This window comes from Syngnathoides biaculeatus, chromosome 17 (genome assembly GCF_019802595.1).
Source record: "Syngnathoides biaculeatus isolate LvHL_M chromosome 17, ASM1980259v1, whole genome shotgun sequence".
In the NCBI taxonomy this organism is placed as follows: Eukaryota; Metazoa; Chordata; class Actinopteri; order Syngnathiformes; family Syngnathidae; genus Syngnathoides; species Syngnathoides biaculeatus.
Window position 1 is genome coordinate 6237828 of NC_084656.1, and position 17075 is coordinate 6254902.

At 43.1% G+C, this 17075-nt stretch overlaps 1 protein-coding gene across 5 annotated transcripts in view; it reads left to right on the plus strand.

Annotated features, from left to right (window-relative positions):
- Positions 1-17075, plus strand: part of npr2 (natriuretic peptide receptor 2) — a 77945-nt gene that overhangs the window by 47469 nt on the left and 13401 nt on the right. For all 5 annotated transcript variants that reach the window (XM_061847580.1, XM_061847579.1, XM_061847583.1 and 2 more), the window contains 5 exons: positions 4633-4710; positions 13145-13249; positions 14848-14919; positions 15630-15789; positions 15861-16016. In XM_061847580.1, the coding sequence (XP_061703564.1) occupies positions 4633-4710; positions 13145-13249; positions 14848-14919; positions 15630-15789; positions 15861-16016 (571 nt within the window). The remainder of the gene's footprint in view (positions 1-4632; positions 4711-13144; positions 13250-14847; positions 14920-15629; positions 15790-15860; positions 16017-17075) is intronic.

The window sequence follows — 17075 nt, forward strand, 5'->3', positions numbered from 1 at the left end:
TAAAAATCTGCCTCAAAATGCCAGATCGTGGACATTGTCTGTTCTTTGAAATGTATCCACTAGCAATGGGGGCGGTGGCGGTGGGGTTTCGGAGCAGGAAGCACTGCAGTCGTGGCAAATGCTGATTCCCTGTCAGTTTTCCAGCCGGGCTCATCGGAATGTCTGAGTGTGAGAGGAATTTCGATAATACTTTTCCAATTTAGAGATGTTTCTTGGTAAAATCTGTGGATAACTGGCATTAAAAGAAACATTGAACCCTCATCTACTAACTTTTAATGTGTGCTCCCATTCCTATTACTCACACTTAGAAATTATGGAGGGGTCTGAAATATTCATTGTGGGTGCATGTCCACTGTGAGAGAGATAATCTAAAAAGAAAAATCCAGAAATCACAATATATGATTTTTTTAACGATTTATTTGTGTGAAGACGGCACGGTGGATCAGATGCTAAAGCATTGGCCTCACAGTTCTGAGGTCCTGGGTTCAATCCCAGACCCTCCTGTGCGGAGTTTGCATGTTCTCCCCGTGCCTGGGTTTCCTCCCACATTCCAAAAACATGCAACATTAATTGGACACTCTAAATTGCTCCAAGGTGTGACTGTGAGTGCGGCTGTTTGTCTCTATGTGCCCTGCAATTGCCTGGCAACCAGTTCAAGGTGTACCCTGCCTCCTGCCCGTTGACAGCTGGGATAGACTCCAGCACTCCCCGCGACCCTCGTGAGGATAAGCGGTGAAGAAAATGGATGGATGGCTGGATGGATTATTTGTGTGATACAGCTGCAAATAAGTATTATCAGCTAGAATTCTGACCCTCAAAGACCTGTTAGTCTGCCTTTAAAAGTCCACCTCCACTCCATGTATTATCCTGAATCAGATGCACCTGTGTGAGGTCGTTAGCTGCATAAAGACCCCTGTCCACCCCATACAATCAGTAAGACTCAAACTTGTAACATGGCCTAAGACACCAAAGTAGAACTCCACACGGCTGGAAAGGGCTATGGAGAAATTGCCAAGCAGCTTGGTGAAAAAAGGTCCACCGTTGGAGCAATCATTAGAAAATGGAAGAAGCTAAACATGACATTCAATCTCAATCGGAGTGGATCCCCATGAAACATATCGCCTCGTGGGGTCTCAATGATCCTTAGAAAGGTGAAGAATCAGCCCAGGACTACACGACAGGACTTGGTCAATGACCTGAAATGAGCTGGGACCACCGTTTCCAAGGTGACTGTTGGTAATACACTAAGATGTCATGATTAGAAATCATGCATGGCATGGAAGGTTCCCCTGCTTAAACCAGCACATGTCAAGACCCATCTTAACTTTGCCACTGACCATTTGGATGATACAGAGGAGTCATGGGAGAATGTTTTGTGGTCAAATGAGACCAAAATAGAACTTTATGGGCATAATTCCACTTACCGTGTTTGGAGGAAGACGAATGATGAGTTCCATCCCAAGAACACCATCCCTACTGTGAAGCATCGGGGTGGTAGCATCATGCTTTGGGGGTATTTTTCTGGAACAGGACGACTGGACTGTATTAAGGAAAGGATGACCGCGGCCATGTATTGTGAGATTTTGGGGAACAACCTCTTTCCCTCAGTCAGTGCATTGAAGATGGGTCGTGGCTGGATCTTTCAACATGACAATGACCCAAAGCACACAGCCAGGAAAATCAAGGAGTGGCTCTGTAAGAAGCATATCAAGGTTTTGGCATGGCCGAGCCAGTCTCCAGACCTAAACCCAATACAAAATCTTTGGAGGGAGCTGAAACTGTGTTTCTCAGCGACAGCCCAGAAACCTGTCTGATCTACAGATCTGTGTGGAGGAGTGGGCCAAAATCCCTCCTGCAGTCTATGCAAACCTGGTGAACAACTACAGAAAATGTTTGACCTCTGTAATTGCAAGCAACGTTCTCCTGTACCAAATATTAACATTGGTTTTCTCAGGTGTTCAGATGTTTATTTGCAGCTGTATCACACAAATAAATTATTAAAACAAATCATACATTGTGATTTCTGGCTTTTTAGATTATTTCTTTCACAGTGGACATGCACCTACGATGAAAATTTTAAACCCCTTGTCATGGGAGAATCACACCTTGAGTGGAAGAGTATCCCTTGCCACAACAAGTAGGAAGTTTAGAGACAACAGACATGGACACCAAAGGCAATATTCTGGCCAGGAGAGATGTAGTCACAGTCAGTTGGCCTGATCTCTGTAGCTTCATACTCTACCTGAGCCTTTTATTAAGAATCACACCGGTCAATCGATACAGACGTCAACATGAGATTACATAGACAGTGATGAAAACATCACAACAGTTTAGTTTATTTGTCATTACAACAGCTGCCCTCACCTAAGTGTGTGTGGCAGTGTCCTGTGTTCCCATAATTGTACTTAACGTGTTCTTCCTTTAAACTGAGATTGTTTTAATGAAATAAGTGCATAATATGATTAGTATACAATTATGTGTGTGGGGGTAAATGTAGGGTATGTGGATATATGGTTAATATTGTTTATTGTAATATTGGAACTATATTTGAGAGTATTGGAACATTACATTTAATAATATGGTTTTACATATATTTGTCTCACCCTCTATGATTTCTAAGTGGGAGAACTTGCAATATAGAAGGGTGTTCAAATACTTATTTTCTTCACTGTAAATGAATTTTGCCTTTTATTGTAAAGTTTTTAGTGGCACTTACTGATATAGCGCCTAACTTTCTTTCCTGACATTGGTTTTCTGAAGTGTTCCTGACCCCATATGTTGATGTCTTTTACACATTGACGTCAGTTTTTTATCCAGTGCTGACTGAAGGATCGAAGGTCACGGACATTCAGTGTTGATTTTTGGCCTTGTTGCTTACATGCAGTGATTTCTCCAGATTCTCTGAAACTTTTAATGATATTATGGACTGTACATGATGAAATCCCTAAATTCCTTGCAATTAGATGTTGACGAACATTTCCCTGAAAGTGTTGGACTACTGTATTTTCTCATGCACTTTTTCACAAAGAGGTTAATTTTGTCCTGTCTTTGGTTATGAATGACAGAACAAGTCAGGTAAGTTCCTTTTATACCCACTCATGGCACCCACCTGTTCACACTCAGTGACCGTGCCAACCATTTTCCCCACTTTTTCTTCTTTTTACCAACCCACATTGTCATCATTCAATGTTGTTTTTGTTGCCATGGTAAAAGGTATGTCTCTTTGCTGTGTTTTCCGGTCCCACCTCAATGACAGTGTTTGATTTGACAAGATAAAGCCCAGTGATCATAAGAGATGGAATATGGTCATGTCCTAATAAATGTTGTGTAGTGTTGCAAATGGCTGACCGAAATATGACAAGATGGTTATTTACGGTAGGTTTTCTATGAATGGTTCGCACATCTACCTCACAGTTCTGAGGATCAGGGTTCAAATCCCAACCCCGCCTGTGTGGAATTTCCATCGTCTCCCCACGCCTGTGTCGGTTTTCTCTGGGCACTCCAGTTTCCTCCCACATCCCAAAAGCATCCATTAATTGTCACGAACCTCCAGAACAGGGCTGGATCCAAATGCAGAACTCTGGGACAAGGACATGACGTTAGGCGTAGTTTTATTCAAAGCTGAGGTCATATACGATGTAAGCAGTCCGAGAAGGCAGAGGTACAGAAACGCTAAGCAAAGGCAGGATCCAAAAACGTGAAGCGAGCTCTGATGACTAGGAAACAAACTGTGAACTCGGATTTGACTATGGAACATAAACTAAGACAGGACTAAACTAAGGTGGCACAGAAACACTATGACAAGGATAGCTCAACACTACACTATTTTCAGTGGTGGAGATTCCTACTGTCAACGAATGCAACTCACTAACTCAGGGCACAACACACAACGAACTGGCGAATGCCAGTGACCAAAACTCCAACTTAAATACACCATCTAATTACAGTCTCAATATGAAACCGCTGTGAGTGGTGACAGTGGTCACACCCTTCTTGGGTGTGGTCCAGCCTAGCTTATGACATTAATTGGAGACTCTAAATTGCCCGTAGGTGTGATTGTGGGTGCAAGTGTTGTCTGCCTCTATGCGATTGGCTGGAAACCAATTCAGGGTATACCCTTCCTCTCACCCTAAGATAGCTGGGATCGGCTCTATCACCCCCACAACCCTAGTGAGGATAAGCAAGTCAGCAAATGGATGGATGGATGGATACTCAGACATAGTGGAATCATTGAAAGACCAAATTTGTCTTGTATTATGATCCAAGCATGATGATTATCATCATGCTTGGATATAAACAGGGCCTGATCCATTTGTTGTGAAACAAACTTACTCGCACTGCACACATCTCTGAACAGTAAATTATACAGATGGTAGCGTTAACATAACATGGGAGACACGTTGCCATGACAATAAGATTCTAAGCCTTTGTTTTCGAAGCAAGTGTACCATCAAACTGATTTTTGAGCTGATATGGTTGGGTAAAATCACCATACATTTTTATTTTAATGTGTGGCTAGATATCCCCTCTTCATCTTTATTTCCAATATCCGTGATTATTAGTCTTTAAATGGCAGAAATCTGATAACTTGACATCCTATTTACGTGTGCTGTCACTGTCTCTTGATTGCAGGGCAACCTGGTGGCCATTAAACACGTCAACAAGAAAAGAATCGAGCTAACCAGACAGGTTTTATTGGAACTCAAACATGTAAGTGTTGCTTGTATATCGGATTTGACCATTAGATTCATTTCACTGTTGCTCTGGTCAGTTTTGGACCACATTTTTCACACAATCGTTCCAAACAACATGTATATACGTGTATTAAAAATGATCTATAGATGTAACAATTGTCAGTCATTGGTTCAAAAAGCAAGTACTGCACTCATCCATAAATTATCTGAGCCGCTTATCCTCACAATCCATCATTGGAGTAGTCACACAACAACATTTACAGATCTTGGAACTTGGTGTGCGCACAAGATGCACATTCTAAGGTGCCCTGTCTTTTTATGAGAAAATTTGTGACGTGACAGGCCCCAACTTTTAAGTGCAATATATCATTGTGGAAATATGGTACAGTACTGTGGGAAAAAAAACAAACTTTGAGAGCGAAATCCGCAAATATACCAGGCCACAAAGAGTGAACCGCCAATGGGCAAAGGCATAATGTACTGTATAAGGATTTCTAAATCCTTTTCAAACTACAGTGGAACCTTTTTTTTTAAACAATATATTTATTAGATTTTTCATATATAATTTTACAAAAACAACACAATAACAGTAAAACAAAAACAAAAAAAACCAACAAAAAAACAGTATGCTCAGACAATAGTGTTAAAAAAAAAGAAAGCACACAAATCACAAATAATTCACATTTTTTTCAAAAACTCTTCTAAGGGTCTCCATATGTCCTCAAAATCCTGAGCTCTTCCTCTCGTAATATACGTGAGTCTTTCCAGTGCAACACAAGATGCCATTTCCAACATCAATACTTTTATTGGAGGAACGTCCACTTTTTTCCAAAATAAAGCAATTGTTGTCCTGGCCTACAGGAGACCAAAGTCTATAAGTGTGGCCTTCTTTTTATTAACAGCAAAATCATTGGGATATATACCTAAGATACAAGATCTTTGACGTTCCAACAATACCATAAACAATGATATGAAGTACCCTTGTCATTAGAGCACTTACTAGACGTGTCTGGAATGTGGTCCACTGATGTTTAAGTTTAAGAGGAGTCACATAAGTCTTCATCAGCCATTTATATTGTAATATCCTCATTCTAGTATATATTGTTTGTTTTTGTGGTTTAAGGTATGCATGTTCCCAATCAATTAGTTATTAGTTAGTTAGTACGTAAAATTTAACTACAGTGTAACCTTAGTGTAACGGGCTAATAGGTGTGGGGGATTGTCCATTATATTGAAGCACTTTTTTTTGTGGCCATATGAATCAATATCACTATACAGTATGAAACTACTTTGTATTTCCAAAGCCAATGTTACAGTTGTCCTATGTCATGGGTACTCACACCCCGATACAATCACAACAGTTGGCTTTTGAACCGTACGCTGATAACAATCTGCATGGCCCTTTTTTGTCATTGGCCCGGAAGACCAGACTTCCATGATTCCCAAAAACAGTTTGAAGCACACTTTTCCACGTTGCGTCATGAAAAACACTTCCTTACCTGGCAACGTTTCTTGGTGGTGTTTAGAGAGACCTTGCCAATCATTGTGTTCTTTTACACAACGTACTAACTTCATTAGAATTGAGATGTGTAAATCAGGACCAATATAAAGACCATTTCATCAATGGTAACAACTACCTGATAACACTAATGCAACAAAATGTTTGCCAGACATCCTGTTTAGGAGGTACGGACATTTCAGATGGAAATCCCCCCCCCCCCCCGCCCCCGCCCCCAACGCACACACACACACACACTCTTAACAGAGAGGCCGGTTCAATGTAAGCCTTTTTGGAAGCCATGAATTCATATATCCACCCATCAAGTGCAAGTGAGAAAACCACTGGCTTGTGCTTTCAGTTTGAAGACAACCTTGGGTGTTGTGTTATAAAGGAGGCATATTTACTAACAGGTCTATTCCATCGCACAAGATTGAATCTCTTGTCTTCATTTAAAAAATGGAAAACTGTAAATATAATCGCAAAATATGATAAAATTGCACATGAAGCTTTTTATTTGTCATTGAATATGAAGTGAGTCCCTGATGGCGTAGTGGTAGTTACATATGCCTGAGTTTTGTGCAAACAGAGTGGGTTCAGTTCCCACTCAATGACACTGTGAATGTGAGTGTGAATGGTTGTCTCTATACGTGCCCTGGGACTAACTGGCAATCAGTCCAGGATGTAGTCTGCCTTTTGCTCAAAGTCAGCTAAAGATAGGCTCTAGCTCCCATGACTCTTAATAGGATAAGTGGAATAGAACATGGAGAGATTAATGTTTATTCAGGTAGCAGGAATTGAGAGGTTAGAACTAGGGTTATAAAAGGTTGGGATTTGTCATCAGTTTTATTTCCGTTTGACATTAGTTTTTTCAAATTCACATAGTTTTGATTAGTTTTTAGAGCAGGTTTGCTAGTTGGTATTGGCTTGGAGTTTCTGTGTCCCAATGATCCTAAGAGATGAGTTGCTGTGAGGATGTGAACAAACAGGTCCTAGGTGAGTGACCAGACAAAGCACAGCTGTAAGACTCATATAAAGATAAATACAAATGGATAGACCTTTGCTTTGCCTGGATGCAGATCACCGGGGCCCCCTTCTGGAGTGAGACCTGGAGGTGGGGTTTGAACGGGAGCACCTGGTCTTCAAGAAGTTCTGTCGAGATATAGTCAGACTCTTTTCCACACAATGTTTAGGCTCTGGTACCAGTCCTCTTGAGAGGGGTTGGAGTCTCTTCCACTCTGGAGTTGCCCACGGTGAGAGACGCCAAACAAGTGTGGGTATACTTATTGCCCCCTGGCTCAGGGCCTTTAGGTTGGGGTTTACCCCGGTGGATGAGAGGGTAGTCTCCGTCCGCCTTCAGGTAGGGGGATGGTTCCTGACTGTTGTTTGTGCTTATGTGCCAAACAGCTTTTTGGAGTCCTTACTGGGAGTCCTGGAGAGTGCTCCCTCTGGGGACTCCATCATTCTGCTGGACTTCAATGCTCACGTGGGCAATGATAGTTAGACCTGGAAGGTCGTGATTGGGAAGGACGGCCCCCGAGTGGTGTTCTGTGGTGTTCTGTTACTGGACTTCTGTGCTCATCAAGGATTGTCCATGATGAACAGCATGTTCAGGCATAAGGGTGTCCACAAGTGCACCTGGCACCAGGACACCCAAGGCCGCAGTTCGATGATTGACTTTGTAGTCATGTCATCAGACTTGCGACCGCATGTCTTCGACACGTGGGTGAAGAGAGGGGTGGAGGTGGCAGCTGATTACTACCTGGTGGTGAGTTGGCTCCAATGGTGGGGGAAGATGCCGGTATGACGTGGCAGGCCCAAACGTATTGTGAGGGTCCGCTGGGAACAGCTGGCAGATTCCCCTGCCAGAAATAATTTCAACTCCCTCCTCTGAAAGAACTTTGGTCACATTCCAGGGGAGGTGTGGGACATTGAGTCTGAGTGGACAATGTTCAGAGCCTCCATTGCTGAGGCGGCCGAATGGAGCTGTGGCCGTAAGTTGGTCAGTGCCTGTAGTGGCGGCAACCCCCGAACACGTTGGTTGACACCAACAGTGAGGGATGCTGTCAAGCTGAAGAAGGAGTCCTATCGGGCATTTTTGGCCTGTAGGACTGCCGAGGGAGCTGAAAAGTACCGGCTCGCCAAGTGGAATGCAGCTTTGGTGGTCACAGAGGCAAAAATCCAGGTGTGGTAGGTGTTTGGTGATGCCATGGAGAACGACTTCAAGACGGCTTCAACGAAATTCTGGTCCACCATCCGGCGTCTCAGGAGGGGGAAGCAGTGGACCATCAACACTGTGTATAGTGGGGATGGGGCACTGCTGACCTCAACTCAGGATATTGTGAGTCGATGGGGAGAATACTTTGAATACCTCCTCAATTCCACCAAAACGGCTTCCCATGAGGAAGCTGAGTCTGGGTTTTCTGAAGCGGGCTCTTCTAGCTCTGGGGTTGAGGTCACTGAGGTGGTTAAAAAGCTCCTTGGTGGCAGGACCCCGGGGATGGATGAGATTGGATGGGAGTTCCGAAAGGCTCTGGATGTTGTGGAGCTGTCCTGGTTGACACACCTTCTCAACATAGCATGGACATCGGGGACAGTCCCACTGGATTGGCAGACTGGGGCGGTGGTACCCCTTTTAAGAAGGGAGACCAGAGGGTGTCTTCCAAATATAGGGGAGCACACTCCTCAACCTTCCTGGTAAGGTCTATTCAGGGGTGCTGGAGAGGAGGGTCCATTGGGAAGTCGAATCTCAGATCAGCTCTACACCCTGGACAGGATCCTCGAGGGTGCATGGGAGCTCGCCCAACCAGTCTACATGTGTTTTGTGGACTTGGAGAAGGCGTTTGACCGTGTCCCTTGGGAGTCTTGTGGGGGGTTCTTTGGGAGTATGCTGTACCGGAACCCACTGATACGGGCTATTTCATCCCTGTACGACCGCTGTCAGAGTTTGGTCCGCATTGCATTGTAATAATTTAGACTTCTTTCGGGTGAGAGTTAGACTCCGTCAGGGCTCCCCTTTGTCACCGATTTTGTTCATAACTTTTATGGACAGAATTTCTAGGCGCCGGCGAGGTGTAGCGGGTGTCTGGTTTGGTGGCCTCAGCATCACATCTCTGCTCTTTGAACATGATGTGGTTCTGTTGGCTTCATCAAGCTGTGATCTCCAATGCTCACTGGAGCAGTTCGGAGCCGAGTGTGAAGTGGCTGGGATGAGAATCGGCACCTCCAAATCTGAGACCATGGTTTTCAGTCGGAAAAGGGTGGCTTTCCCTCTCCGCGTCGGGGATGAGCTCCTGCCTCAAGTGGAGGTATTCAAGTATCTTGGGGACTGGTTAACAAGTGAGGGAAGAATGGAGCGGAATATCAACAGATGGATCAGTGCAGTGTCTGCAGTGATGTGGACTTTGTTTCGGTCCATTGTGGTGAAGAGGGAGCTATGTCGAAAGGCGAAGCTCTCAATTTATCAGTCGATCTACGTTCCAACCCTCACCTATGGGCACGAGTTGTGGTTCATGACTAAAAGAACAAGTTCCCGGATACAAGCGGCCACAATGAGTTTCCACCACAGTGTGTCCGGGCTCTCCCTTAGAGATAGGGTGAGAAGCTCGGTCATCCGGGAAGGGCTCAGTGTCAAGCCACTGCTCCTCCGCATTGAAAGGAGCCAGATGACGTGGCTGGGGCATCTGATCCGGATGCACCCAGGACGCCTCCCTGGTGAGGTGAGGCCGGAAAGAGACCTCGGGGATGACCCAGGACATGCTGGAGAGACTATGTCTCTTGGCTGGCCTGGGAACACCTCCCTCTGGAAGAAGTGGTGGGGGAAAGGGAAGTCTAGGTATCCCTACTGAAGCTACTTCCCCTGCAACCCGACCCAGAGAAGTGTTAGAAAATTGAATAATGGATTGTGGGGAAGATGTGACAGGCCCAAATATATAGTGAGCGTCTGCTGGGAGCGTCTGGCAGAATCCCCTGTCTGAAGGGGTTTCAACTCCCACCTCCGACAGAACTTTGCTCATGTTATGGGTGCTCCCTGAGAGAAGCTCAGTCATCTGCGAGGATCTCAGAGTACAGCCGCTGCTCTTGCATATTGAGAGAAGCAGAGGAGGTGGCTGGGGCATCTGATTCGGAGGATTCCCGGACATCTCCCTGGTGAGGTGTTCTAAGCACAACTCAGGGCACGTTAGAGAGACCACGTTTCTCAGCTGGCCTGGGAACGCCTCGGGATTCAACCGGTAGAGCTAGATGAACTGGCTGGGGAAAGAGAAGTCTAGGTGTCCCTGCTGAAGCTCCAGCTCCCGCGACCCGAGCTCGGATAAGCGGTACAAATGGATGGGTCGATGGTATCTTCTGCGATTTTGCTGCAGTAACCATCACTACCAAAATAAACAAAATCGACAAATAATTGTCTGGAGTTGGCCTTTTTGGTGTTGCGATAAACTCCTCTACTTTGTAAATCGTACAAAGGATGTGTGTTTGTGAGTATGTGTGTGCATGCGTGTGTGTGTGTGGGGGGGGGGCATTTATGGTCTGAAAATGAATGATTTGCTATTGCCCACTACTACCTTGCAATTTAACTGAAATTAGTTTCCAACTCTCCTCATGTTAACATGATAACTATCAGGCTAACTCAATATCATGTGGATATCTAGGTATATATCTAACAAAATCTTCACAAAAATACATTCTGACAAGCAGTGGTAACCTATTAAGTGAGCTAGTATTAATGTCTATGTTACCTTGCATTCGTGACATTTTTCATGCTGGAGTTAACGACTATGTGTTGAGATGTTAAATCATCCTAGACATGCTGCGTGAAATGATCCCAAACTTTGGACATTCTTTGTGTTTTACAGACCATTTCTTGTCTTTCTGTCTGTCATTGCGCCAACCTATTTCTGAATGGAGCGTTGTGCATTCGCCTGAACAGTTCACATTACGCGGCTGAAACAAAGCCACAAGGCAGAGATTTTGTTCCAACCTTTTTCTAATCAAATGATTTGATTTTCTCGAGCAGTCATTTCAGCCTCAATACAAAAATGCAGTCTGATTATGTCACTTCTCGGCTTCACAGTGAGTGAACTACATGAACCAAACGACTTTTACAATTGCACTGTGGTCGATGACTCTACAGCTGAAATAAATACATTTAAAATTAATCCAAAGATATTGTTTATTGTTGCTCTCAGACGGAATCCTCACACCTCCCATATCAATACTTTTCAGGAAAAAAATAAAAATCTCATTTTGCAGGAGTTCCCAAACATATACTTTATGCTACTATCATATAGCGTTGCATCCTAACAACTGCACGACACCACCACAAAAGCTTGTGCGATTGCTAATTTAGCTTGTAAGAAAAAAAAATACAAATTCATTATGATGTCGTATGATATTGGAATAATCATGAAAAAAAATGGTGTCAGCAAGAGTAAACAGCTAGAGGTAGGTAACAACCTACCTACCTATTAGGTAGGCATTGTGCAATTATAGAGCTCAAGTATATAGCATATTTTACTGATAGAAATGCTATCAGAGTTGTATACTGACTGTGAAAAAAATACTTGTTGACTTGATGAATATGTGATATATGGACACTAGTATTCAGTCCTGATGTGTGTTAAAAATGGGTAGGGCATCAACCACTTATTATATTGTGGCTGAGTCCAATAACCCATGAACTGTCGGACCTGGAGCCTTGTTGCATTTATAGCATGACAGATGCACATTTTTTTCTACACTTGGCATATTCGGATCATGACCACCATACAGTTTTCTTGGGAGTTTGAGCTCCAGCGGTCTACTTCTCTACATAACAGAAAAGACAAGTAAAGAAATTCAAAAGATTCCTTCGAAACCAGCACAACAGAGATTGTGTGACAACTTTCCTAACCTCACCTGTATTCATTATAAAAAAAACATAGGAAAGGAACATCATTATTTTTTTAGATGCCGCGTACTTGTTCATTCAAATTGTGTGTCTCAGCTTTCTGTACAGTATATATACATATATATTCCTTCCACGTAATTCACAGCCAGTTAGAGAAGATCAGTTATGGCTTCCTGGAAGCCTGTGTGGCGTCTCAGTCAGTCCGTCAGCAGGCCACATGGGAGAGGGGCTGCTGTCTGAACTGGCAACTTCTCAGACCTCCCAGAGGCCCGATTGCCCGTCAAACCTCAGCTCATGAAAAAGCCAACCAGATGGTGGCTGCTGGTGGAAACTTAACCACTTGTCTCCCAGCTCTCCCCCCTATCCCTTCACCAGTCAGTGTTCAGCAGGGGGAATTATATAGGCCAAAGGGTAGACCAACATCTCCCAGGCTGTAAAACTGGAGCAACCGACTCCCTGGTTTTGCTGTGAGAACGACTGTCAGTCATAGACGTGGAGGGAGAAAAGTACCTGCTAAAACTACAAAAAACATTTTTCTCACTGGCTTCAGAAATATGGCCAAGGAAGACCTCACAAAAGCGAAGTCCCTCAATCAATTATCTACAGTACTGTACAGCCAGTTTACCTCATTTTTGTTTTTTCAAACCATTTCCTATGGTGAGTGCTCAGATTTGATCTGTAAATCCTTCATACCAGGAAGATTTCATCTTTCAGATTCTGCTCGGCTTTGGTGTTACTGCTTGCACATCCTCTCAACACATCTCAACCCCCCCCCCCCATCCACACACACACACACACACTGCCTCATTCATTACCACTAAGACCAATTTATGCACTTGCACGTTTCAACTAGGTGCCCTGTGCAGGAATCCGTCTCAGCACGTAGAAATGGACATTGTGCCAACTAGCTGACTGCAAATACAAGATTTTGATGAAATGCTGGCAGGGGTAATCCCAGCTCTGAATATAAATGAACTGCTGCTCCTTTCCCCTGTCCTCGGTTTCCGCAGTGTTGGAGAAATGTGACGTTTGGAAAGTTACACTGTGTTTGTGTGTTATTTTCAGATGAGAGATGTCCAGTTTAACCATTTCACCCGCTTCATTGGAGCCTGCATCGACCCTCCCAACATATGCATCATAACGGAGTACTGTCCCAGAGGCAGTTTGCAGGTAGTCTTCACTATTTTAAGAATGCTTAAGGTTTACAAAAGCAATCTACATTTAAAAAAAGCCCTAACCAATTTAATTCCAGTTTCATATTTTAGGCAACAGTTCGGATTTATCCCAGCAAAGTGACCACAGAAAGTGAAATTGGTAAATAGAGAATTTTCCCTTGAGGGAATAAAATGAGTATATCCTTCATGATTGTGGGTTAGTCCTTAAAACTAAATAATAGAACTGTCACTGGAAAAAAAAAAGTATATGAAAAAGAAAAATATTCTGCACATTTGACTAGTGAGCAGCAGTTCTACAGCACTTCACTTATCCCCTGTTATATAACTTTACAAAGCTTGGAGGGTTCTGGATTTAATGGTTTAAAAAATATTCCCCTCATGGTGAAATCTTATGATGGAGAGTGCTTTAAAGCTATTGGGTTCCATTTTTTTTTCTTCTTCTTCCTCTTCTTCTATTGTTCTATTTAATGTTGACCCCAAGTAACTTTTTAGTTTTTTCAGTTTTGGGTCCATTTTCATCAAATCCAGGCTTGTCTTTTTTATTAATTAACTTAACTATTTTATAATAAATTCATAATTTTCGTCGCACCGCAGCACATTTCAAAGAGTGACATCTGCATTGCTATGGGCGTGATCACAGCCGACTTCAGTCAAAGTGGCTCTCCTCATTCCCTTTAAATGCTACGCTGGATTTACCACACTGACAGTCTTTGAAATGGCGGAATAAGAAACTGATTTCCTTGAATCTGGGATGTCAAAGTGTGCAAAGTATATTTATATGGAACTACAAGCAGACCTCCACAGGTGAGTGATATAAAGTTGGTCTGGATAGAGATCACAAATCTGCACCATGAAGTGGGGATGTGGAAATTGTTACCCATCCCAGATCATGCATGTGACCCCCACCCCCTCATCATAGCTATGCCAGCTACTGGGATGATATAAAACACAAACATAATAATGACATGTTCAATTAATTGATTTATGCAATGATTCAGAGGGCTTGATGCCTGCGATACACATATTTATGAGTGCAGCTGAGACAAAAGGTAGATGTCCTCTCAGCAGGCCCAAGTTCAGAATGACCTTCTGCCACCGAATTGTCATGCCCTCAGGCGCATCTCCAAGCACACACCCTCGTTGTGCCCAAACTCCCAACTTGATTCAAATTGACAAACGCGCAGAGAGCCACATGCTTCCATGAAGATCAATACGACAGTTTTTATACTCTGCCACAGTTGGGCCGTCTATGAAAAGAGAGCCGTATGTGTCTTTGTCTTGTAGAAACAAGCTGGGGACTGATATTGAACCCAACTGTGGGCTTGATCGCTCACATACTGTATAAAGGGATTTCTCTGTCAATAGAAGCAACTGTTATGATGTGACTAACCAGCCAGTTCATGACCATCTTGTGGGTTGGCATATGAGGCCCTGAGCATATGAAACAATGTGAGGGGTCTGGCGTAAAGGTGTTTTCTCAATCAAATCCCAAAATAAACTTTCAAGCAATCGAGAGCTGAAGAGAAGCTGAAAAAAAAATTCTGCTTATTTTCTGCTTTTGGCTAATGATGAGGTTGTGTGAATGTGTTGCAGGACATTCTGGAGAATGAGAGCATCAACCTGGACTGGATGTTCCGCTACTCACTGATCAATGACATAGTGAAGGTACAATGTGGGTGGGGTGAAGTCACAAAGGCATTTTCAACTGTAAATATCTTTTGTGAGCCTCACAGAAACAGAGAAACAACCTACATTAGGTTGTTGCCATGGTATCAGATGGATTGTGTGTAAGGGAGGAGTACAGACAATATGAATTGGCACAACATAGCATTCAGTAAATATTCCCGCCACACAACATGGTGCGGGAGAGAAAACATCATTCGAAACGGTGCCAATTTTCTTCCAGCTTCATCAAATCTAATCATGGATTGACTTTAAAAGATTATTTCAAACCTCCAGAACACAGAGGCTCTTTTTCACACCATCGGACTTGGACTGGTTCAACATTGAACTGCATGCATAATGAAGTGTTTCAACTGAATCGTTCCATACAGATAGGAGAGCCCTTCATAGAGCAAACACTGCCGAAGCTTTGAGGGATGTTTCCACTAACTGACTCAACTGTTTCCACAAAATATTGAACATTAGTCCATCTCTACTGCCCCTCCTCTCAGAGGAATTAACAGTAATTTCACAGAAATTCCCCTGGGACTGCGATATCCTTGAAACCTGGCCTATTTTCCAAACATACATCCACTTGTCAAAGATTCTTGTTTGCAGATGTCGAGAGTTCCTGAATGCGGAACGCAACCCTCATGTTGATTGTAAACCGGAGATTGCTTTGATACATGCATGAATTCTCCTCTGCTCTCCAGGGCATGAACTATCTCCACAACAGCTATTTTGGCTGCCATGGAAATCTGAAGTCATCTAATTGTGTGGTGGACAGCCGGTTTGTGTTGAAAATCACGGATTATGGATTAGCCAGCTTTCGCTCATCCTGCGAAAACGATGACTCTCATGCTCTGTATGCAAGTGAGTTGACTTTGCACCAATCAGTATTTCCACTTATTTTGCTGCATTTTTGACTGACCCGCACTTTTTAGAAAAGCTGTGGACAGCACCTGAGCTGCTCATATATGACCATCATCCTCCTCAGGGGACACAAAAGGGTGATGTGTACAGTTTTGGCATCATCCTACAGGAAATAGCTTTAAGGAATGGTCCTTTCTATGTGGAAGGCATGGACCTCAGCCCCAAAGGTAAGATGAACTCTACCCTGTTGTTCAATTGAATTGACTAAATGATTTGTTGTCAGTCAGAAAATATTGAGATAAATAAGTTCAAGGAAAGTATATTTGCGTTAAGGCTTGATAGACCAGGGCACAGAGATTAGCATAAGGGGAAATTCATTACGTTGTGTCTGGCTTTGTCAGGTCCGAGCACTAGCTCTAGGGCATGTGAAAACACAGAACACGTTCACCAGATGTTGAAAGCCAATGAGCAACAAGATACTTGAAAAACACTTTCCAACTTGATATATTATATACCAAAATTGGAGATAGGGAAAACTGTGATTATTGCACTTACCGCTGCCAAAATGTTTTCTCAGACTGATTTCTATAATACCTGGAATGGTGGGAGGTTTTAGTGTGGATAAATCTTAAAGATTGAAGGTTTTTTTTCTACATTTACCCCTCCTTTCTGGTGTTAAAAGGCCTAAAACAGGGGTCGGGACCCTTTTTGACAGAGAGAGCCAAAAATGAAATGCCAAATATTTTAAAGCATTATTTCAAAAGAGCCATACAGTATTTTAAAAACTAAGTATTTTTGCATTTATGTAAGACCGACACTTTTAGAGTGCAATAAGTCTGAATTATTTTAAATAAAATTCTGATGTTGCTAACCAATGATGATAAAAGTACTTCTTACCATTAATGCGACATCTGGTGCTGCACGGTTTCTGAGGGACTTTTGCAGGCTTTGTTGTCTGTTTCATATGTCGTTAGATTAAGCTTCATGCAGGGGTTGAGACTTCTATCTGTTCATCGTGACCATAATTCAATTGATTTGCCATCATGCTGGTACGATGGTGAACAGTTCTTGCCGACAAAGGAATATCTTTCATTTGTTTGATTATCTTGTCTTTATGCAAAGTTGTCAAAATGTTTATGGGCAACGTCAAGTACGAATGCTTTGGCATACTCCCCGTCTGTGAATGTTGACACACAGCAGCACCCATTCCCCTCCACAAAGGCTGTCCATTCTTGTTGAAAACTTCAGTTCTCCTCATATTTTTTTCTTTGAGTGACCTTTGTCAA